Raw genomic sequence first — 20803 nt, 5'->3', positions numbered from 1 at the left:
ATATATTTCAAACTGTTGGCACGTTTCTAGCCATAGCTCCCTATTTCTGCGGTTAAACGCCGGCTTTGTAGCGATTTTTGGCTGGTTTTACCCCAGCGCACCTGGACCCGTGGCCACGCCCACTTCGCGCGGCCACGCCCATCTGACCACGCCCCCTCCCAAAGCCACGCCCCCGGGGAATCCCTTCCCGCGTCCGCCGTGACGTCAACGCGCACTGCGTCACGTCCGGCAGCGCACCCGGAAGTGGCGCGGGGCCGGTTGCCATGGGGCCGCCCGGGAGGTGAAGCGAGGGGGAGAGGGCGGGGGGGGGACCCCGGGATCGGGAATGGGATTGGAAATGGGATTGGGATCCCGGGACACACCCCGGCCCCCGCAGGGCCGCGGGCATTGGGGGGAGCCGAGCCGGGCGCTGCGGGATGCTGGCGGCCGTGGGGACGGGCGGGGGGCCTGGAGCAGCGCGTTCCTCTCCGCGTCCTTTTCCCGTCCCTGTCTCCATCCCGTTCCCTCATCCCCGTCCCCGGGCGGCGGCGGCGCTGCCGGAGCAGTCGCGCTTTGCCTTCGTGGCAGCGCGGGCGGGAGCTTCCCTCAGGATGCGGCGGGGGCGGGAGGGAGAGGCAGCCCCGGGCTGTGTCCGTGTGCTGGCGTTCCCGCTTTTCTTTTGGAATATTCCGGATGTTTTATCGTGTCGGGGGTCAGCTCCTTGTCGGGACTGGCTGTGCGGGGTCACAGAATCCCGGGAACCTCAAAGCCCATCCAGTGCCAGCCCTGCCATGGGCAGGGGCACCTCCCGCTGTCCCAGCTTATCCCAGCCTGGCCTTGGGCACTTCCAGGGATCCAGGGGCAGCCCCAGCTCCTCTGGGAATTCCATCCCATTCAATACTTTCCTCATCCTTGTGGCCCTGCTTGGTCCCACAGACGATCCCTTTATTCCTCATCCCGGAATGCCCAGCACTGGACCCGCGTCCCGGTGCAGCCGCAGCAGCGCTGAGGGAAGGGGAGGGATCCCATCCCGGGCTCTGCCCTCAGGAGTCTTCCCAGTGCTGGGCAGGGAGCAGCTCGGTGTGGTTTTCCCTCAGGAGCAGAGGAGGGATGGCTTTGGGAAGGTTGGATGTTCCCGGGCCGTCCGAGGCCACCGGCTGAGGCTCCAGCAGCAGCTGCTCCTTGTGCTGCCCCGATCCCAAAATGGGCAGGTGAGGACCCCAAAGGGGCTGTGGGATTAACTGGGCTGGCTTTGGAGTGAAGGGCAGGGAACCTGATCAGGAGTTCCAGCGTGGGAATGGTGTCCTGAGTCCGCTCAACCCAGAACAGAATCCTGCAGTGGGTTGGGTGGGAAGGGGCCTTAGGGATCATCCCATTCCATGCCCAGGGACACCTCCCACCATCCCAGGGGGCTCCGGCCTGGCCTTGGGCACTGCCAGGGATCCAGGGGCAGCCCCAGCTGCTCTGGGAGTTCCATCCCAGCCCCTCCCCACCCTCCCAGCCAGGAATTCCTTCCCAATATCCCATCCAGCCCTGCCCTCTGGCAGTGGGAAGCCATTCCCTGTGTCCTGTCCCTCCATCCCCTGTCCCAGGCCCCTCTCCAGCTCTCCTGCAGCCCCTTTAGGCCCTGGGAGACTGCCCTGAGCTCTCCCCAGACCTTCTCCAGTATCATCCCCAAATTCCCATTCCCTGAATCCCAAACCAGGCTTTTCCCTCCTTTCTGCCTCTAATTTTGCCACGAGTTTGAAATAAAGCCAGGATTAAAAAAGGAGCTCCAGCCCCAACCCCTGTGGGATCCTCCCACCCTCCTCAACCCAGACCACTCCCAGCAACGGGGCAGCTCTGGGAATTCCATCCCAGCTCCTTCCCACCCTCCCGGGGAATTGTTCTGACCCGAATCCATCGCTCCGTGCGGTCCTTTATCCCCCTCTGGATTGCAGGATCAGCATCTCCTGCCTGCTGCCAGCCTCGTGGCACTTCAGCCTGTCCCCCGTGGGCTGCCCCCGCATCCTGGGCACCCCCCTGAGGCAGCTGCTGCTCCTGGGGGCCGCGGCGCTGCTGCTCTGCTCCCTGCTCCTCATCCGCAGCAAGTACGGCCGGGCCGCCCGCGACAGGAGCTCCCAGAGGTGAGGGGAAGGGGGGAATTCCGGGGAAATTCCGTGGGAAAGGGGGAAATGGGGAGAGAATTCCGTGGGAAAGAGGGAAATGGAGCTCTGGGAGAGAGGGAAATGCTCACAGGTCTCCCTGCTCCTGTCAAGTACGGCCGGGACAGGAGCTCCCAGAGGTGAGGGGAAGGGGGGAATTCCGGGGAAATTCCGTGGGAAAGGGGGAAATGGGGAGAGAATTAAATGGGAAAGGGGGAAATGGGGAGAGAATTCTGTGGGAAAGAGGGAAATGGGGAAAGAGGGAAGTGGGGAAAGAATTCCTTGGGAAAGAGGGGAATGGGGAAAGTATTCCATGGGAAAGAGGGAAGTGGAGCTCTGGAAGAAAGGGGGAAAGAATTCCATGGAATAGAGGGAAATGGGGAAAGAGGGAATGGGGAAAGAATTCCGTAGGAAAGAGGGAAATAGGGAAAGAATTCCATGGGAAAGAGGGAACTCCCTGCTCCTCATCTGCAGCAGCCCGGGACAGGAGCTCCCACAGGTGAGAGGAGGAGGGAATTCCATGGGAAAGAGGGAATGGGGAAAGAATTCCATGGGAAATGGGGAAGTGGGGAAAGAGGGAATGGAGAAAGAATTCAATGAAAAAGAGGGAAGTGGAGCTCTGGGAGAAAGGGGGAAAGAATTCCGTGGAATAGAGGGAAATGGGGAAAGAATTCCTTGGGAAAGAGGGAAGTGGAGCTCTGGAGGAAAAGGGGGAACACTGATGGGTCCCTGCTCCTGATCCACAGCAGCCCGGGACAGGAGCTCCCACAGGTGAGGGGAGGGGCAATTCCAGGGAAATTCCGTGGGAAAGGGGGAAGTGGGGAAAGAATTAAATGGGAAAGGGGGAAATGGGGAAAGAATTAAATGGGAAAGAGGGAAATGGAGCTCTGGGAGAGAGGGAAATGCTCACAGGTCTCCCTGCTCCTGTCAAGTACGGCCGGGCCGCCCGCGACAGGAGCTCCCAGAGGTGAGGGGAAGGGGGGAATTCCGGGGAAATTCCGTGGGAAAGGGGGAAATGGGGAGAGAATTCCGTGGAATAGAGGGAAATGGGGAAAGAGGGAAATGGGGAAAGAGGGAATGGGGAAAGTATTCCATAGGAAAGAGGGAAATAGGGAAAGAATTTTGTGGGAAAGAGGGAAATAGGGAAAGAATTCCATGGGAAAGAGGGAACTCCCTGCTCCTTATCTACAGCAGCCCGGGACAGGAGCTCCCACAGGTGAGAGGAGGAGGGAATTCCATGGGAAAGAGGGAATGGGGAAAGAATTCCATGGAAAAGAGGGCAATGGGGAAAAAGGGAAGCACTCACGGGCTGTGTTGGGGATAGAGGAGAAGAGGCTCTTCCCATCAATCTTTATCTTTCCTGAAAGAAACCCCTTCCTGCTTTTTTTAGGAATCTCTCCTTTATCAGCAATTCCTGTGTTCGTATTTTATGTCTCCGTAGCAGCTCCAGCGGCAAAAATTCTCCGTAATAAATCATTTTGGGAATTGCTTCCGGCATTTCTGTGGGAATTCAGTCCTGGAGGGTGGCATTTCCCTTGGAATTTTCTGTTCAGTGGGGACAGGACACAGGGAATGGCTTCCCACTGCCAGAGGGCAGGGATAGGTGGGATACTGGGATGGAATTCCCAGAGCAGCTGTGGCTGCTCCTGGATCCCTGGAAGTGCCCAAGGCCAGGCTGGAGCCCCCTGGGACAGTGGGAGGTGGCTCTGGAAAGGTGGGAATGATCCTGGATGTTGTGTGGAAAGCTCACAGCACTTCCATGTGGGAAGGGAAGGGAAAATCTGGGAAGTGGAGAGGGATTCCTCATCAGGAAGGACAAGGAGTGAAGGGTTTGAACTGGAAGAGAGGAGATGAGGTTGGATTTATGGAAGGAATTCCTGGCTGGGAGGGCGGGGAGGGGCTGGGATGGAATTCCCAGAGGAGCTGTGGCTGTTCCTGGATCCCTGGAAGTGCCCAAGGCCAGGCTGGAGCCCCCTGGGACAGTGGGAGGTGTCCCTGGGGGTGGCCCTGGATGGGCTTTAAGCTCCCTTCCCACCCACCTCATTCCGAAATCCCCTGAAATGCTGGAAAACATCCCATTTCCAGTCGGATTTGGACCGAAACACCCCATGCCTGGAATTCCCTGGAGCAATTCCCATTTTTTTTTTTTTTTTTTTGTTTCCCCCAGGTACCTGGCCAGGGTGACGGACACGGAAGCCACGGACACCAAGAACCCCAACCTGAACTACGGGATCGTGGTGGATTGCGGCAGCAGCGGCTCCAGGATCTTTGTGTACTGCTGGCCCCGGCACAACGGGAACCCCCACGAGCTCCTGGACATCCAGCAGATGAGGGACAGCAACAGGAGACCCGTGGTGATGAAAATCAAACCAGGTATTGGGAAAAACTGGGAAAAACCATGGGATTTTTGTGTGTTTTCCTCTCCTGTCTGTGCTTCCTGCGCTCCAGAGTGTCTGGATTAGGGGGATTTGAAGCTCGTGAGCGTGGAACAGCTCTGGGGTGTTTTGGGATTGGTTTGCAGGGATTTTTTTGTGGAGTTTAAGGTCTGGAATGGGGCAGGAGGGAGAGGTTTTTCCATGGATAAGGCAGGAGCTGTCCCCACGAGCTCCTGGGCATCCAACAGATGAGGGACAGCAGCAGGAGAAGGTGGTGATGGAAATCAAACCAGGCACCGGGAAAAATCAGCTCCATGTGGGAATTTCTCTGTGTTTTCCTCTCCTGCTCTTTGGAGTGTGTGGATAAAGGATATTTCCAGTTTGTGAGCACAGAACAGCTCCGGGGTTTTTTGGGAATTGGTTTGCAGGGATTTTTTGTGGAGTTTAAGGTCTGGAATGGGGCAGGAGGGAGAGGTTTTTCCATGGATGAGGCAGCTGTGTCCCCATGAGCTCCTGGGTGTCCAACAGATGAGGGACAGCAACAGGAGAAGGTGGTGATGAAAATCAAACCAGGTACTGGGAAAAACTGGGAAAAACCATGGAATTTCTCTGTGTTTTCCTCTCCTGTCTGTGCTTCCTGGGCTTCAGAGTGTCTGGGTAAGGGATACTTCCAGCATGGAACAGCTCTGGGGTGTTTTGGGATTGGTTTGCAGGGATTTTTTGTGGAGTTTAAGGTCTGGAATGGGGCAGGAGGGAGAGGTTTTTCCATGGATAAGGCAGCTGCTGCTCCTGTTACCATTTAAAGGAAAAAGACATTTTTATGGAAGTTTTTTTATAGGAACCGCCATGGAATTCTTGGGGTTTGGGGATTTTTCTGCTCTTTATTTCAGGAAGGAATAATTGGCTTCCTGTCAAATTATTTGAGCTAATTATTATTAATAATTACCTAATAATAATTATTATTAATTATAAACCTAATCACATCTAAGTTTAGTTCATGGTTTAAAGGAACCCCAGCTCTCCCCTCCACCCTTATTTCCCTGGTTTTACAGCTGATTTCCCACTTGACTTATTCATCCCCCTTCCTGCTGCTGCTCAGGATTTTCCAGGGAACGTTCCCGGGATTTTCCAGCCGGAGCTGCCTCGCTTCCCAGCATTTCTGTTTTCCCAGGAATTTCGGAGTTCGCCGGCTCTCCCGACAAAGTCAGCGATTACATCTCGCCCCTGCTCAGCTTCGCCGCCGAGCACGTGCCCCGCTCCAAGCACAAGGAGACTCCTCTGTACATCCTGTGCACCGCTGGCATGAGGATCCTGCCGGAGAGGTGATTCCCTGCCTTTTTTTGGGGAGGTTTTTTTTGGGTTTTTTGGGATTTCCAGCAGCGGTTTGTAACCCTCCCCGTGGGGTTTTGCAGCCAGCAGAAGGCCATCCTGGAGGATCTGCTCACGGACATCCCCGTGCACTTCGATTTCCTCTTCTCGGATTCGCACGCTGAGGTGATTTCAGGGAAGCAGGAAGGTAGGTGGAGCTTGGAAAAGGTGTCTGGGGAATGTTTAGGAATTCCAAGGGATGCTTTGGGGTGGTTTTGGTGCTTTTTCAAATCGTGCTTTGCTTGAGAGCCTTTATTCCTCAGGAGATCGGGAGTGTGGGGATGATGTGAGCTCCTGACTGGCCGGATCTTTGCTAATTATCCCTGAAATTTTAATGGAATTTGTTTCCTCTGCCTTTGGGGAGGGAGAGGGAAGGATCAAGCACCACATTCCTGATGGAGGGAGCTTTGCAGGCTGAAGTGATTTCGAAAGCAGAGATCACCAGAGCCTTAAAATCCCTTTAAAAGTGAATTCCCTGAATTTCTTCCCTGAATTTTACACGTGGAAGTGGCTTTAATTCATTTAATCAGGAATTTTATCATGGCTCTGACCTGGGAGTGGAGATAACAGTCAGGAATTCTTGATTCCTCAGGAATTCTTGATTCCTCAGGAATGTTTAACTTGTAAGATTTTATAAAATAAAGTAAAAAAGAGCAACAGCAGAGCTGAACTCACACGGGGAAAAAGGAATTCAAACGTTTCCATTTGCTTTGAAGTCAAAATTCCAGCTGTTCCTGCTATCCCTGAAATTCCAGATGGGTTTTCTTGCACCTGCAGGAGTCTATGCGTGGATTGGGATCAACTTTGTCCTTGGAAGATTTGAGCACACGGACGATGGTGAGGATCTGAGAGAGGAGCTGGGGCACGGGGGTCGGTCCAGGTGATGATTTTCCAGCCAGATGTTGGAATTCCAGCCATGGGAATTGCATTTCCAGATGTTGGGAAGGTGTTCCCAGCCAGATGTTGGCCCCACTCCCACCCACACCTTTAACCACGAGCAGCAGCTCCTCTGGCCCCCTCCTGCCTGGATCCCAGGGATTTTTCCCGGGATCCTGGTGAATTTTCCCTGTTTCCAGGTGATTTCTCCCTATTTCCCACTGATTTTCCCTGTTCCCCAGAGGATGAAGCCATGGTGGAGGTGCAGATCCCAGGAAGTGAGCGCTGGGATCCCATTTTCCCTCCCTGCCTGTATCCCAGGGATTTTCCCACTGATTTTTCCCAATATCCCAGGGATTTCTCCCTGTTCCCCAGAGGATGTGGCCATGGTGTGGGGGCAGATCCTGGGAAGCGAGCACGAGGATCCCATTTTCCCTCCCTGCCTGTATCCCAGGGATTTTCCTGCTGATTTCTCCCTATATCCCGGTGATTTTCCCTGTTTCCCAGAGGATGCAGCCGTGATGGAGGCGCACATCCCGGGAAACAAATCCCAGTTAATTTTCCCTGTATCCCAGTGATTTTCCAGGTGATTTCTCCCTATTTCCCACCGATTTTCCCTGTTCCCCAGAGGATGAGGCCACGGTGGAGGTGCAGATCCCAGGAAGTGAGCACTGGGATCCCATTTTCCCTCCCTGCCTGTATCCCAGGAATTTTCCCACTGATTTTTCCCTGTATCCCAGTCATTTTCCAGGTGATTTCTCCCTATTTCCCACCGATTTTCCCTGTTCCCCAGAGGATGAGGCAATGGTAGAGGTGCAGTTCCAGGAAATATCCCGGTGATTTCTCCCTGTATCCCATTGATTTTCCCTGTTCCCCAGAGGACAATCCTGGGAAGCGAGCACCAGGATCCCATTTTCCCTCCCTGCCTGTATCCCAGGGATTTTCCCACTGATCTTTCCCTATATCCCAGTGATTTTCCCTGTTTCCCAGAGGACAAGGCCATGGTGTGGGTGCACATCCCAGGAAATGAGGATGGGGAGCTCCTATTCCCTCCCTGCCCATATCCCAGTGATTTCTCCCTATATCCCAGTGATTTTCCCTGTTCCCCAGAGGACGCAGCCGTGATGGAGGCGCACATCCCGGGAAACAAATCCCAGTTAATTTTCCCTGTGTCCCAGTTAATTTTCCCTGTATCCCAGTGATTTTCCAGGTGATTTCTCCCTATTTCCCACTGATTCTCCCTGTTCCCCAGAGGATGAGGCCACGGTGGAGGTGCAGATCCCGGGAAGTGAGCGCCGGGATCCCACTTTCCCTCCCTGCCTGTATCCCAGGGGATTTCCCACTGATTTTTCCCGCATTTCCCCAGAGGATGAAGCCATGCTGGAGGTGCCCGTTCCAGGAAATATCCTGGTGATTTCTCCCTGGATCCCATTGATTTTCCCTGTTTCCCAGAGGATGATCCTGGGAAGCGAGCACCAGGATCCCATTTTCCCTCCCTGCCTGTATCCCAGGGATTTTCCCTCTGATCTTTCCCTATATCCCAGTGATTTTCCCTGTTCCCCAGAGGACGCAGCCGTGATGGAGGCGCACATCCCGGGAAACAAATCCCAGTTAATTTTCCCTGTGTCCCAGTTAATTTTCCCTGTATCCCAGTCATTTTCCAGGTGATTTCTCCCTATATCCCACCGATTTTCCCTGTTCCCCAGAGGACGAGACCATGGTAGAGGTGCAGTTCCAGGAAATATCCCGGTGATTTCTCCCTGTATCCCAGTGATTTTCCCTGTTCCCCAGAGGATGAGGCCACGGTGGAGGTGCAGATCCCGGGAAGCGAGCGCCGGGATCCCATTTTCCCTCCCTGGCTGTATCCCAGGAATTTTCCCACTGATTTTTCCCTGTATCCCAGTGATTTTCCAGGTGATTTCTCCCTATTTCCCACCGATTTTCCCTGTTCCCCAGAGGATGAGGCAATGGTAGAGGTGCAGTTCCAGGAAATATCCCGGTGATTTCTCCCTGTATCCCATTGATTTTCCCTGTTCCCCAGAGGACAATCCTGGGAAGCAAGCACCAGGATCCCATTTTCCCTCCCTGCCTGTATCCCAGGGATTTTCCCACTGATCTTTCCCTATATCCCAGTGATTTTCCCTGTTTCCCAGAGGACAAGGCCATGGTGTGGGTGCACATCCCAGGAAATGAGCATGGGGAGCTCCTATTCCCTCCCTGCCCATATCCCAGTGATTTCTCCCTGGATCCCATTGATTTTCCCTGTTTCCCAGAGGATGATCCTGGGAAGCAAGCACCAGGATCCCATTTTCCCTCCCTGCCTGTATCCCAGGGATTTTCCTGCTGATTTTTCCCTGTATCCCAGTGAGTTTCCAGGTGATTTCTCCCTATTTCCCACCGATTTTCCCTGTTCCCCAGAGGATGAGGCCACGGTGGAGGTGCAGATCCCGGGAAGCGAGTGCCGGGATCCCATTTTCCCTCCCTGCCTGTATCCCAGGGATTTTCCCACTGATTTTTCCCTGTATCCCAGTGAGTTTCCAGGTGATTTCTCCCTATTTCCCACCGATTTTCCCTGTTCCCCAGAGGACGAGGCCATGGTGGAGGTGCAGATCCCGGGAAGCGAGCGCCGGGATCCCATTTTCCGGAAGAGGACCGTGGGGATCCTGGACATGGGCGGCGTTTCCACGCAGATCGCGTACGAAGTCCCCCAAAGTGTAAGCGTTGCCTCCCCGCAGCAGGTCATTATCCGTGCAATTCCCTCTTCCCTCGGGAATGATTTTAATGCCTTTTCCTTTCTTTCCCATCCTTCGGAATCCTCCATCCCATCCCATTCCCAAAGCGAGAGAGACGATGGCAGCGCGAGGCCTCCGCCAGCTAAGAATTCCTTTTGTGTTTTCCATCATTCCCATCACTCAGATCCTGCATTCATCCGGAATTTTTTTAGTCTTTTTTCCAGACAATTTTCAATCCCTTAAATTCCAAATTCTGCATCCCGGAGCTTAAAACCCCCAAAATCCCTGGTGGTTCCTAGAAAAAAACTTCCATAAAAACGACTTTTTCCTTCCGTTTTTGGGAGCAGTGGAATGAGCGGTTGTGTGAATGTCATGGAATTGCTTTGTCCCGAGTCTTAAATGGGACATAATCCGCTCCAATTCCATGGAATTCTGGAGGAATTCCTGAATATTTTAAGCTGAACATCCCATGAAATGAATTGGGAATCACCTAAAGGAAGAACAGCAGAAAATGCCCGTGTTTGGCTCTGTTCCAGGAATGGATTTTTGAAATCCTGTGGAATATTTTCCTAATTACGGGGTTTTAATTAATTTGGAATTAATAAAATCTGGATATTCAGATCCAGTCAGAAATTAACTGGGAATAGGGATGAAAATTCCTGGCTGTGGGGTGATTTTATCTGAGCAGAAACGGGTGTAAAATAGGGATTTTGGTCATGGAATCTGTTCTGGGAATCGGGATTGGGAAGGGGGGGAAGTGGAGCAGAGAATTCAGGAGCCACAACTCACGTTTTCCCATGGGAGAAGAAAATTCCAGGCTCCACAGGAGCAATTCCCAGGCTTTGCAGCTCCTTGAGTGTCAGCAGGGCCGGGAATCTGGAATTCCAAGATTTTGCTCTCCGTATGAAATGATTTTTCAAAATTATTTGGGAGATGGTCATTCCCGAGGAAAACTCCTCAGTTTTGCTCTCCCTACGAAATAATCTTGGATTTTACAATTACCATGGGAAATGATTATCCCAGAGGAAAACTCCTCAAAAACCTGGGCTCTCCAGGGATGGAAAACGTTGGAAAAGCTGCCCAGGGCAGCATAGAGTCCCCATTCCTGGGAATACCCAAAAACCCACGGATGTGGCTCTTGAGGATGTTGGATCGATGATCTTAAAGATCTTTTCCAACCAGAACAATTCCACGATCCTGTGGATCGGGAGATGAGCGAGGGCTGAATTTAGAGGTGTCCAGGACATCGGAAAAAATTCCTTTCAGGGTCGGGATCATCCCGTTCATTCCTGATTTTGCTGCAGGAGGAAGTGGCCAAGAATTTGCTGGCGGAGTTTAATTTGGGGTGCGACGCCCACCAGACGGAGCACGTGTACCGGGTGTACGTGGCAACATTCCTGGGATTCGGTGGGAATGCGGCCCGGCAGAGATACGAGGACAGCCTGTTCTCCAGCACCCTGCTCAGCAACAGGTACCGGGAATTCCCCTGGGAATTCGGGGCTGATCCATCCCTGGAAGTGTCCAACTGGAATTGAGGTTGGATTTATGGAAGGAGTTCCTCCCTGTGAGGGTGGGGAGGGGCTGGGATGGAATTCCCAGAGCAGCTGCGGCTGCTCCTGGATCCCTGGAAGTGCCCAAGGCCAGGTTGGGATAAGCTGGGACAGTGGGAGGTGGCTCTGGAAAGATGGGAAAGGTGGGAATGATCCTGGATGTTGTGTGGAGAGCTCACAGCACTTCCATGTGGGATGGGAAGGGAAGGGAAGAGGAAGGGAAGGGGAAGGGGAAAAGGAAGAGAAGGGAAGAGAAGAGAAGGGAAGAGGGATTCCTCCTCAGGAAGTGAAGGACAAGGAGTAATGGGTTCAAACTGGAATTGAGGTTGGATTTATGGAAGGAATTCCTGGCTGGGAGTGTGGGGAGAGGCTGGGCTGGAATTCCCAGAGCAGCCGTGGCTGCCCCTGGATATTTCCATCCCGTCAGCAATGAATTCATTCACCAATCCAACCCATCCACTGAACGAAGCAAACCCCAATTTCTCCCCATTCCAGGGAAAACTCCCCAACTTCTCCAGCCGAGCCTGGCTATTCCCAACCTCTCTTCCCTATTCCCCGCAGGCTGCTGGGCAGGCAGAGCGGCCTGAGCCCGGATTCGCCATTCCTGGATCCCTGCCTCCCCCTGGATGCCCGGGACGAGCTGCGGCAGCGCGGCCTCACGCTGCACCTGCGCGGCACCGGCGACTTCCAGCTGTGCCGGGAGCTGCTCCGGCCGCTCCTCAACCGAACCAACGGCACCCGGAGCTCCCTGAACGGCGTTTTCCAGCCGCCCGTGCGCTTCCAGGACAGCGAATTCTACGGATTCTCCGAGTTCTACTACTGCACCGAGGACGTGCTGCGCATGGGCGGCGACTACAGCGCCGCCAGGTTCACCAGGGCGGCCAAGGTGGGGCGGGAGGAGAGCCGGGATTGAGCCGGGATTGATTTGGGATTGATTTGGGATTGATTTGGGATTGAGCTGGGATTGATTTGGGATTGATCTGGGATTGATCTGGGATTGATTTGGGATTGAGCTGGGATTGAGCCGGGATTGATTTGGGATTGATTTGGGATTGATTTGGGATTGATTTGGGATTGAGCTGGGATTGATTTGGGATTGAGCTGGGATTGAGCCAGGATTGATTTGGGATTGATTTGGGATTGATCCGGGTTTGATTTGGGATTGATTTGGGATTGAGCCAGGATTGATTTGGGATTGATTTGAGATTGAGCCGGGATTGATTTGGGATTGATTTGGGATTGATCCGGGTTTGATTTGGGATTGAGCCGGGATTGATTTGGGATTGATTTGGGATTGATTTGGGATTGAGCTGGGATTGATTTGGGATTGAGCTGGGATTGAGCCAGGATTGATTTGGGATTGATTTGGGATTGATCCGGGTTTGATTTGGGATTGATTTGGGATTGAGCCAGGATTGATTTGGGATTGATTTGAGATTGAGCCGGGATTGATTTGGGATTGATTTGGGATTGATCCGGGTTTGATTTGGGATTGAGCCGGGATTGATTTGGGATTGATTTGGGATTGATCCGGGTTTGATTTGGGATTGAGCTGGGATTGAGCCAGGATTGATTTGGGATTGATTTGGGATTGATCCGGGTTTGATTTGGGATTGATTTGGGATTGAGCCAGGATTGATTTGGGATTGAGCCGGGTTTGATTTGGGATTGAGCCGGGATTGAGCCAGGATTGATTTGGGATTGATCCGGGTTTGATTTGGGATTGAGCTGGGATTGAGCCAGGATTGATTTGGGATTGATTTGGGATTGATCCGGGTTTGATTTGGGATTGATTTGGGATTGATTTGGGATTGAGCCGGGATTGATTTGGGATTGAGCTGGGATTGAGCCAGGATTGATTTGGGATTGATCCGGGATTGATTTGGGATTGATCCGGGATTGATTTGGGATTGAGCTGGGATTGAGCCAGGATTGAGCTGGGATTGATTTGGGATTGATCCGGGTTTGATTTGGGATTGATTTGGGATTGAGCCGGGATTGATTTGGGATTGATCCGGGTTTGATTTGGGATTGAGCTGGGATTGAGCCAGGATTGATTTGGGATTGAGCCAGGATTGATTTGGGATTGAGCCAGGATTGATCCAGGATTGATTTGGGATTGAGCCGGGATTGATTTGGGATTGAGCTGGGATTGAGCCAGGATTGATTTGGGATTGATTTGGGATTGATCCGGGTTTGATTTGGGATTGATTTGGGATTGAGCCAGGATTGATTGGGGATTGAGCCGGGATTGATTTGGGATTGATTTGGGATTGATCCGGGTTTGATTTGGGATTGAGCCGGGATTGAGCCAGGATTGATTTGGGATTGATCCGGGTTTGATTTGGGATTGATTTGGGATTGATTTGGGATTGATTTGGGATTGATTTGGGATTGATCCAGGATTGATTTGGGATTGATCCGGGTTTGATTTGGGATTGATTTGGGATTGATTTGGGATTGATCCGGGTTTGATTTGGGATTGATTTGGGATTGATCCAGGATTGATTTGGGATTGATCCGGGTTTGATTTGGGATTGAGCTGGGATTGAGCCAGGATTGATTTGGGATTGAGCTGGGATTGAGCCAGGATTGATTTGGGATTGAGCCGGGATTGATTTGGGATTGATTTGGGATTGATTTGGGATTGATTTGGGATTGTTCTCCGGGGTTTTAACTCCCCGCGGGGTTGGAACGTCTCCGCGCCGGGGTTTGGTCGCCGGAGTCCCGCGGGAAATGCTGAATTTCTGTAGGGAATCCTGAATTTCTTAGGGAATGCCAGATTGCCTTAGGAAAGCCCAGATTTTCTGAAGAAATCCCAAATTTCTTGGGAAATCCCAAGTTCCTTTAGGAAAGCCAAGATTTCCTTGGGAAATCCCAAATTTCTTAGGAAATCCCAAGATTTCCTTAAGGAATCCCAGATTTCCATAGGAAATCCCAAATTTCCATAGGAAATCCCAAATTTTTTTAAGAAATCCCAAATTCTCTTAGGAAATCCCAAATTCCCTTAGGAAAGCCCAGATTTTCCTAAGAAATCCCAAATTTTTTAGGAAATTCCAAGTTTCCTTAAGAAATCCCAAATTTCCATAGGAAATCCCAAATTTCTTCGGAAATCCCAAGTTTCCTTAGGAAATCCCAGATTTTCTTAAGAAATCCCAAATTTTTATAGGAAATCCCAGATTTTCTTAAGAAATCCCAAATTTCTTCGGAAATCCCAAGTTTCCTTAAGAAATCCCAGATTTCCATAGGAAATCCCAAACTTTTTAAGGAATCCCAAATTTTTTAGGAAATCCCAAATTTTTTTAAGAAATCCCAAATTCCCTTAGGAAATCCCAAGTTTCCTTAGGAAATCCCAGATTTCCTCCTCGGAACTCCCCGTTCCTCACCCAAGGCCAGGCTGGATGGGATTTGGAGCCACCTGGGATAGCGGAATTGATCCCTTCCCATGGAAGTGCTTGGAACCAGAGAATCCCTGAATCCCTTGGGACCCCAAACAATTCCATGGCTCCGTGATTGGACTTTCTTGGAAAACAGGGATTTTCAATGATAAAACAGCAGAACCAGGAAAATCCATTCGGCATCCTTGTTGTTTTTTAGGAATGTCTGAATTAGTGGGAAAAGACTGGGAAATCCTTGGGAAAAGACTGGGAAATTCTTGGGAAAAGATCCTTTTCCTCTTCTTTTGTGCCCTTTTCCCGGTGTTATTCCTGGAGAATTCCGTTTTTTTGGAAGCAGGTGAAGCTACAACACACAGCAGTGAGCCAATTCCCAAAAAACAGAGCTTCGCTTTCCCGCTCCCAACAACATTCCCGAACATTAATTCCACCCCAAACTCCACGCACGGCTTGAAACATTCCCCCAAAATTCGGGATCCGCCTTCCTGCCGGCGCGAGCTGCTGTTGTTTTTTCACGTCGGGAATTCCAGAGCGTTTTATCCGCTGGGATTTCCCTTCTCCGGGCGGAAGGAGTGCTGGGATCGACACCGAACCGTGCCCTAAATCAAATCCCTCCTGATGGGAGAGAATTTACTGAAATCCTTGCAAGGAGTTTCAAAGATAAACCCAGACTTTTCCTGGAGTTTCAGTGCTTCCAGAGAGTTCTTTATTGAGTCTTATCAGAGGAACAGAGCCACCAGCGTGACCCAGGTACAGCATGGAAGGAAGAAAAGTAGGAATGAGTCCAATTATCAAGATTTGCACGGCCTTTTAAAGATATTTTAACCAATAGTTACTAAAAACGTGCATTATTTTCACTTTCCTACCCATTATTCAGTAACACGGGCAGGAACTGCGGAATTCTCTATCCCATCATCCCAAACCACTTTTACTGCAGAACATGGAGTGGTAGAAGAAGGAGAAGAAGGTTTAGAGAACAACAACAATCCTCCACTTGGATCTTTTTTACTCTCATCTCTTTACTACAAAGAGAAGCCCAAAACCTCTAAATTTCCACCCTGTGCCAATCTCTCATCGTCGTCCATCACCTCATTCCCACCACTGCATTTTCCAGTTCTTCTCTGACTGTTGCTAATTTTTTCCAAGGTTTGAAGCTAAACCAGCGTTGTTCAGGGGGTTAAAAACCCTTAAAAACAGGCAGAGAAATATTCCCGGCACTCTGCGTTCGTACAGGGATGATTCCCGTTTTCCCTGTTTTCCCTTTTTCCCTGTTTTCCCGCAGGAATACTGTGCCACCAGGTGGTCGGTGCTGCGGCAGCGCTTCGAGCGCGGGCTCTACGCCTCGCACGCGGACCTGCACCGCCTCAAGTGAGTCCGAGCCCGGCCCGGGCCCGCTCCGGGCATCCCGGGCAGTGGGGGGAAAACTGGGAAAAGCCTGGGAATTCTGTGTTTGGGTGTGCCTGGTGGTCATGGGAATGCTGAGCTGAGCTGATCCCGCTGTTGCTGCCTGATCCTGCTGTTCTGGCTGAGCCCACTGAGCCCTCTGTCCCCCACTGACCCCACTGACCCCTCTGTCCCCCTCTGTCCCCCTCTGTCCCCTCTGTCCCCACTGACCCCACTGACCCCCTCTGTCCCCCACCGACCCCTGTGTTCCTCACTGGTCCCTCACTGGCCCTTCTGTCCCTCACTGACCCCACTGACCCTCACTGACCCCACTGACCCCTCTGTCCTCACTGACCCCCTCTGTCCCTCTCTGACCCTCACTGACCCCACTGTCCCCTCTGACCCCTCTGACCCTCACTGACCCCACTGTCCCCTCTGACCCCTCTGTCCCCCTCTGACCCCACTGACCCCTCTGTCCCCCACTGACCCCTCTGTCCCCCTCTGACCCCTCTGACCCCACTGACCCCTCTGTCCCCCTCTGACCCCACTGACCCCTCTGACCCTCTCTGTCCCCCTCTGTCCCTCTCTGGCCCCACTGACCCCTCTGTCCCTCACTGACCCCTCTGTCCCTCACTGACCCTCACTGACCCCACTGTCCCCTCTGACCCCTCTGTCCCCTCTGTCCCCACTGACCCCTCTGTCCCTCACTGACCCCTCTGTCCCCCTCTGTCCCCCTCTGTCCCCCTCTGACCCCTCTGACCCCTCTGTCCCCACTGACCCCTCTGTCCCCCTCTGTCCCCCACTGACCCCTCTGACCCCTCTGTCCCCCACTGACCCCTTCTGACCCCCTCTGTCCCCCTCTGTCCCCCTCTGTCCCCCTCTGTCCCCCTCTGTCCCCTCTGTCCCCTCTGTCCCCCACTGACCCCCACTGACCCCTCTGACCCCACTGTTCCCGCTGTTCCCAGGTTCCAGTGCTTTAAGTCCGCCTGGATGTTCGAGGTTTTCCACCGGGGATTCTCCTTCCCCGAGAGCTACGGGAGCCTCAAGACGGCCCTGCAGGTCTATGACAAGGAGGTGCAGTGGACCCTGGGGGCCATCCTGTACCGGACCCGCTTCCTGCCCCTGAGGTACCCCTCCAAAACCCGGGAAGAGCCTTTGGAATGGGAATTTTGGGATGGGAAGAGGTGGTGATCCCTCAAATTGTGCTTTTTAGAGCCCGTTCCCCAAAATGGGCTCTGATTCCTGCCCTGAGCCACGCTGGAACTGGAATTTTGCCTCAAAAATTTGCCCGTTGTCCCTCTGCTCTTTCCCAAGGCTCTCAAAAACCCAGGAAGAACCTTTGGGATGGGAATTTTGGCATGGGAACAGTGTGGTGATCCCTCAAACTGTGCTTTTTACACTCTTCCCCCCAAAACGGGCTCTGATTCCCGCCCTGAACCACGTTGGAATTGGAATTTTGCCTCCCAAGCTGTGCCCATTGTCCCTCTGCTCTTTCCAAGGTTTTCAAAAATCTGGGAAACATCTTTGGGATGGGAATTTTGGGATGGGAGCAACGTGGTGATCCCTCAAACTCTGATTTTTAGACACTCTTCCCCCAGAATGGGCTCTGATTCCCGCCCCGAGCCACACTGGAATGGGAATTTTGCCTCCCAAGCTGTGCCCATTGTCCCTCTGCTCTTTCCCAGGGCTCTCAAAAATCTGGGAGCAATCTTTGGGATGGGAATTTTGGGATGGGAGCAATGTGGTGATCCCTCAAACTCTGATTTTTAGACACTCTTCCCCCAGAATGGGCTCTGATTCCCGCCCCGAGCCACACTGGAATGGGAATTTTGCCTCCCAAGCCGTGCCCGTTGTCCCTCTGCTCTTTCCCAGGGACATCCAGCAGGAGAATTTCCGTGGGAGCCACTCCCACTGGAGGAGCTTCTCCTTCGTGTACAACCACCACCTGTTCTCCGCCTGCTTCCTGGTGGTGCTGCTCTCCATCCTGCTCTACCTGCTCCGCCTGCGCCGCATCCATCGCCGCCTCTCCCACGGCGCCTCCTCCCCGGCCCTCTGGATCCCGGAGAAGATCCCGATCCCACAGAAGATCCCGGGGCCCCTGTGAGATTTTGGGATGATGGGAGGGGCGCTGGGGGGGGGTTCATCCACACACACCCACACACGTAGAAAACAAAAAGCCATTTTTGCCTCAGGGTTCCTCCTTTTGTTGCCCCTCGGATCCGTGGGATGAGCAGAGAAATCCGGGAAAAGGGGGTCGGGAGGGAAAAATGCCAAAAATGACTTTGTTGGGAATGTTGCACTTTGGGGTGTGCAGGGACTGGGCAGAGGAGAGGATGAGTGGGAATTCCCAGCTTTGAGAAGATCCCAAATCCCGGGATGAGCGAGGACTGCTGGGATTTGCCAGATTCCAGCATTGCCATCCCTGCTCCCAGTTTGGAGCCTCAACGGGAATTCCAGAGGTTCCAAAAGTAGGAAAAAAAAACCCTTTTAGGACACTTTATGGGATTTTCCCTTCTGGAATCACTCCCCTGATGGAGAAGGAAAAGGTGCCTGGGCAGAGGAGAGGATGAGTGGGAATTCCCAGCTATGGGAGAGGCTGAAATCCCAGGATGAGCGAGGACTGCTGGGATTTGCCAGATTCCAGCATTGCCATCCCTGCTCCCAGTTTGGAATCTCAAAGAGCAGGAATTCCAAAAGCAGGGAGAAAACCCCTTTTAGGACACTCGATGGGATTTTTCCCTTCTGGAATCGCTCCCCTGATGGAGAAGGAAAATCCCTCGCATCCAATGCTGTGCTTCCATAAAAATCCTCTCCAATCACTTCGGCCCCCTCGTGCCAGCTCCTCCTTTTTCCTTGGAAGCTTTGCCCTCCCGCTGGCACCAGCTGGATCCTTCATTTCTGTTCCATGACCACGGAGAGACCTCCCGGAGACGCCGGGAACGGAGCTGGGAAACCGGAGGGGAGCGCGCCCGGGGTCTGCCCGAGCCCCTGGAAATTAATTTATATTTTATTTAAAGCTCTCGGTTTTACTTGAAAGGAACTTTGTCCGTGATTAAAAGTGGGGTTTGTACGAACCTGGGGGCCCTGGGTGTTTTCTTGGATCGCTTCTGCAGCTGGGAAACTTCCTGCTCTTCTGGAAAGGCAGGAAAATGCTGGGAGACGGGGTGGGTTTATTGCTGGGGAGCTGGGTACGTTGGTTCTGGGGTTTTTTAATCATCATTAATCCAAAACTCAGGGTGTTTCAAATTTCCATTGTTTCATTGCCTGGGTTTGATGCGGTTTTACCTTTGCACAGAGAATTGAGGCTGGAGCTGCTCGATTCCACCTAAATTTGGGTGCTGAACTCCTGCTCCTCCCACCCAGCTGGAGTCAGAATTCCCTGGATTTGGGGTGGAATTTTGGAGCAGAATCCTGCCCTGGATGTTCAGAACTCACAAATGTCTTCCTTTAAAAAGGATGGTTTGGAGCAGAGTTTAAATCAAAATCTGGTTCAGTTTAAATTTAAATCTGATTCCGTTTAAATTAAAATCTGTTTTAATTTCATTTTAAATCTGTTTTAATTTAAATAGGAATCTGATTTAGTTTAAATTTCAATCTGATCTAATTTCAATCAAAATCTGATCTAATCTCAGTGAAAATCTGATTTAATTTCAATCGAAGTCTGATTTAATTTCAATCAAAATCTGATTCCGTTTAAATTTAAATCTGATCTAATTTCAATCAAAATCTGATCTAATCTCAATGAAAATCTGATTTAATTTCAATCGAAGTCTGATTTAATTTCAATCAAAATCTGATTCAGTTTAAATTAAAATGTTTTAATTTCATTTTAAATCTGTTTTAATTTAAATTAAAATCTGACTTAGTTTAAATTGATATCTGATTTAATTTCAATTGAAATCTGATTTAATTTCAATCAAAATCTGATTTAATTTCAATTTCATTCCAAAATCCTTGGATATTTTTGAGTGAGGGATGAGGAAATCCAGGGCTGGCAATGGGGTTCAGACCCAAACTGGTAAGAATTATCCCAAAGCTGACACTGCCAGGGCTTCCAGAGCCTGAATTTCCTGCTCTGAGCTGCCCAAACCTCCAATTTTAGGCTTAGATTAAAAAAAAAAAGCCATGGTGGGGAAGGGTCTGTGGGACTTGGAAATTCCCAGGCAGAAGTGGCAGGGTCTGGAATCCAGCAAGGGAAAAAAAGGCCCTAAAAAGCCATTTTAAAAGGCCCAAAAAACCCCATAAAAATGGAACAAAATCGGGGGAAAAAACGAAATAAAAAATTGTAAAAAACCACTTTAAAACCTTTGGAAGGGGAATGGTTCAGCCCTAAAATAAAACTTCCTTTCGGCGGAGGGGGGGTCACGGAATTCCGGCCTGGTTTGGGTGGGAAGGGACCCTAAAGCCCATCCGGATCCGTGGATTTCCACGGGCAGGGGCAGCTCCCACCATCCCAGGCTGCTCCGAGCCCTTCCCACCTGGCATTCCCGGGATTTGTGGCACCTCCGTGTCCCTTTTCCCACCCCGATGCCGCTTCAAGCACAAGGGGGGGCCCAGATTTCCCAGCCCGGTGCCAACCCCAAATCCCTGGATCTGAAGTTCTTTGGGAGCTGGAGCTGTGCCATGAGGAGGGTTTGGGAATCCAGCTCTTCCCTCCTCTCAATTCCGCCTGTAGAGACCCAAAAATTGGGATTCTGGTGGGGTTTTTTTTGTTTTATTTTTCCTCCTTCTTTTTCCCCACCCTGGGATTTGTAGGATGGAGGAGGAAGGACTTGGTGGCGTCTCCTGAGGAGAAAAGGAATCCCAGATGATTCCCGCAGATCTTTTTGCAGCTCCAGATCAAGGAGAAAACCCCAAGGAATCCTTTCCCTGCGTCCCACGGGATTCCTTTGGGATTCAGCCTGGTGCTCCTCGGGTTCCCAATCCACGCTGGGAATGTTGATCTGTTTGGAGTTCCCTGCACTATAAAGTTTCTTTTCCTCCTCCCCCTCCTTTCTCCAG

General features: G+C 51.8%; 1 protein-coding gene across 7 annotated transcripts; it reads left to right on the top strand.

Moving 5' to 3' along the window:
- The first annotated feature begins 227 nt into the window (after positions 1-227).
- Positions 228-18876, top strand: ENTPD4 (ectonucleoside triphosphate diphosphohydrolase 4). 7 transcript variants are annotated; one of them, XM_082298176.1, is made up of 14 exons: positions 228-280; positions 1077-1190; positions 1920-2105; positions 3514-3588; positions 4291-4496; positions 5670-5820; positions 5911-6014; positions 6644-6703; positions 9326-9456; positions 10779-10945; positions 11586-11910; positions 15702-15787; positions 16768-16929; positions 17675-18876. In XM_082298176.1, the coding sequence occupies exons 2-14, from the start codon at positions 1183-1185 to the stop codon at positions 17904-17906; spliced, it is 1893 nt and encodes a 630-aa protein (XP_082154302.1). In that variant the 5' UTR covers positions 228-280; positions 1077-1182; the 3' UTR covers positions 17907-18876. The 7 variants fall into 7 exon arrangements, with proteins under 7 accessions (XP_082154302.1, XP_082154300.1, XP_082154304.1 ...); XM_082298174.1 differs by having other exon boundaries at positions 9326-9480; XM_082298175.1 differs by having other exon boundaries at positions 257-280; positions 1083-1190; positions 9326-9480.
- Positions 18877-20803: the final 1927 nt, after the last annotated feature.

This window comes from Coloeus monedula (genome assembly GCF_965178545.1).
Source record: "Coloeus monedula genome assembly, chromosome: 28".
In the NCBI taxonomy this organism is placed as follows: domain Eukaryota; kingdom Metazoa; phylum Chordata; class Aves; order Passeriformes; family Corvidae; genus Coloeus; species Coloeus monedula.
The sequence above is the reverse complement of the archived record's forward strand: the minus strand, read 5'-3'. Positions and strand labels throughout refer to the sequence as shown.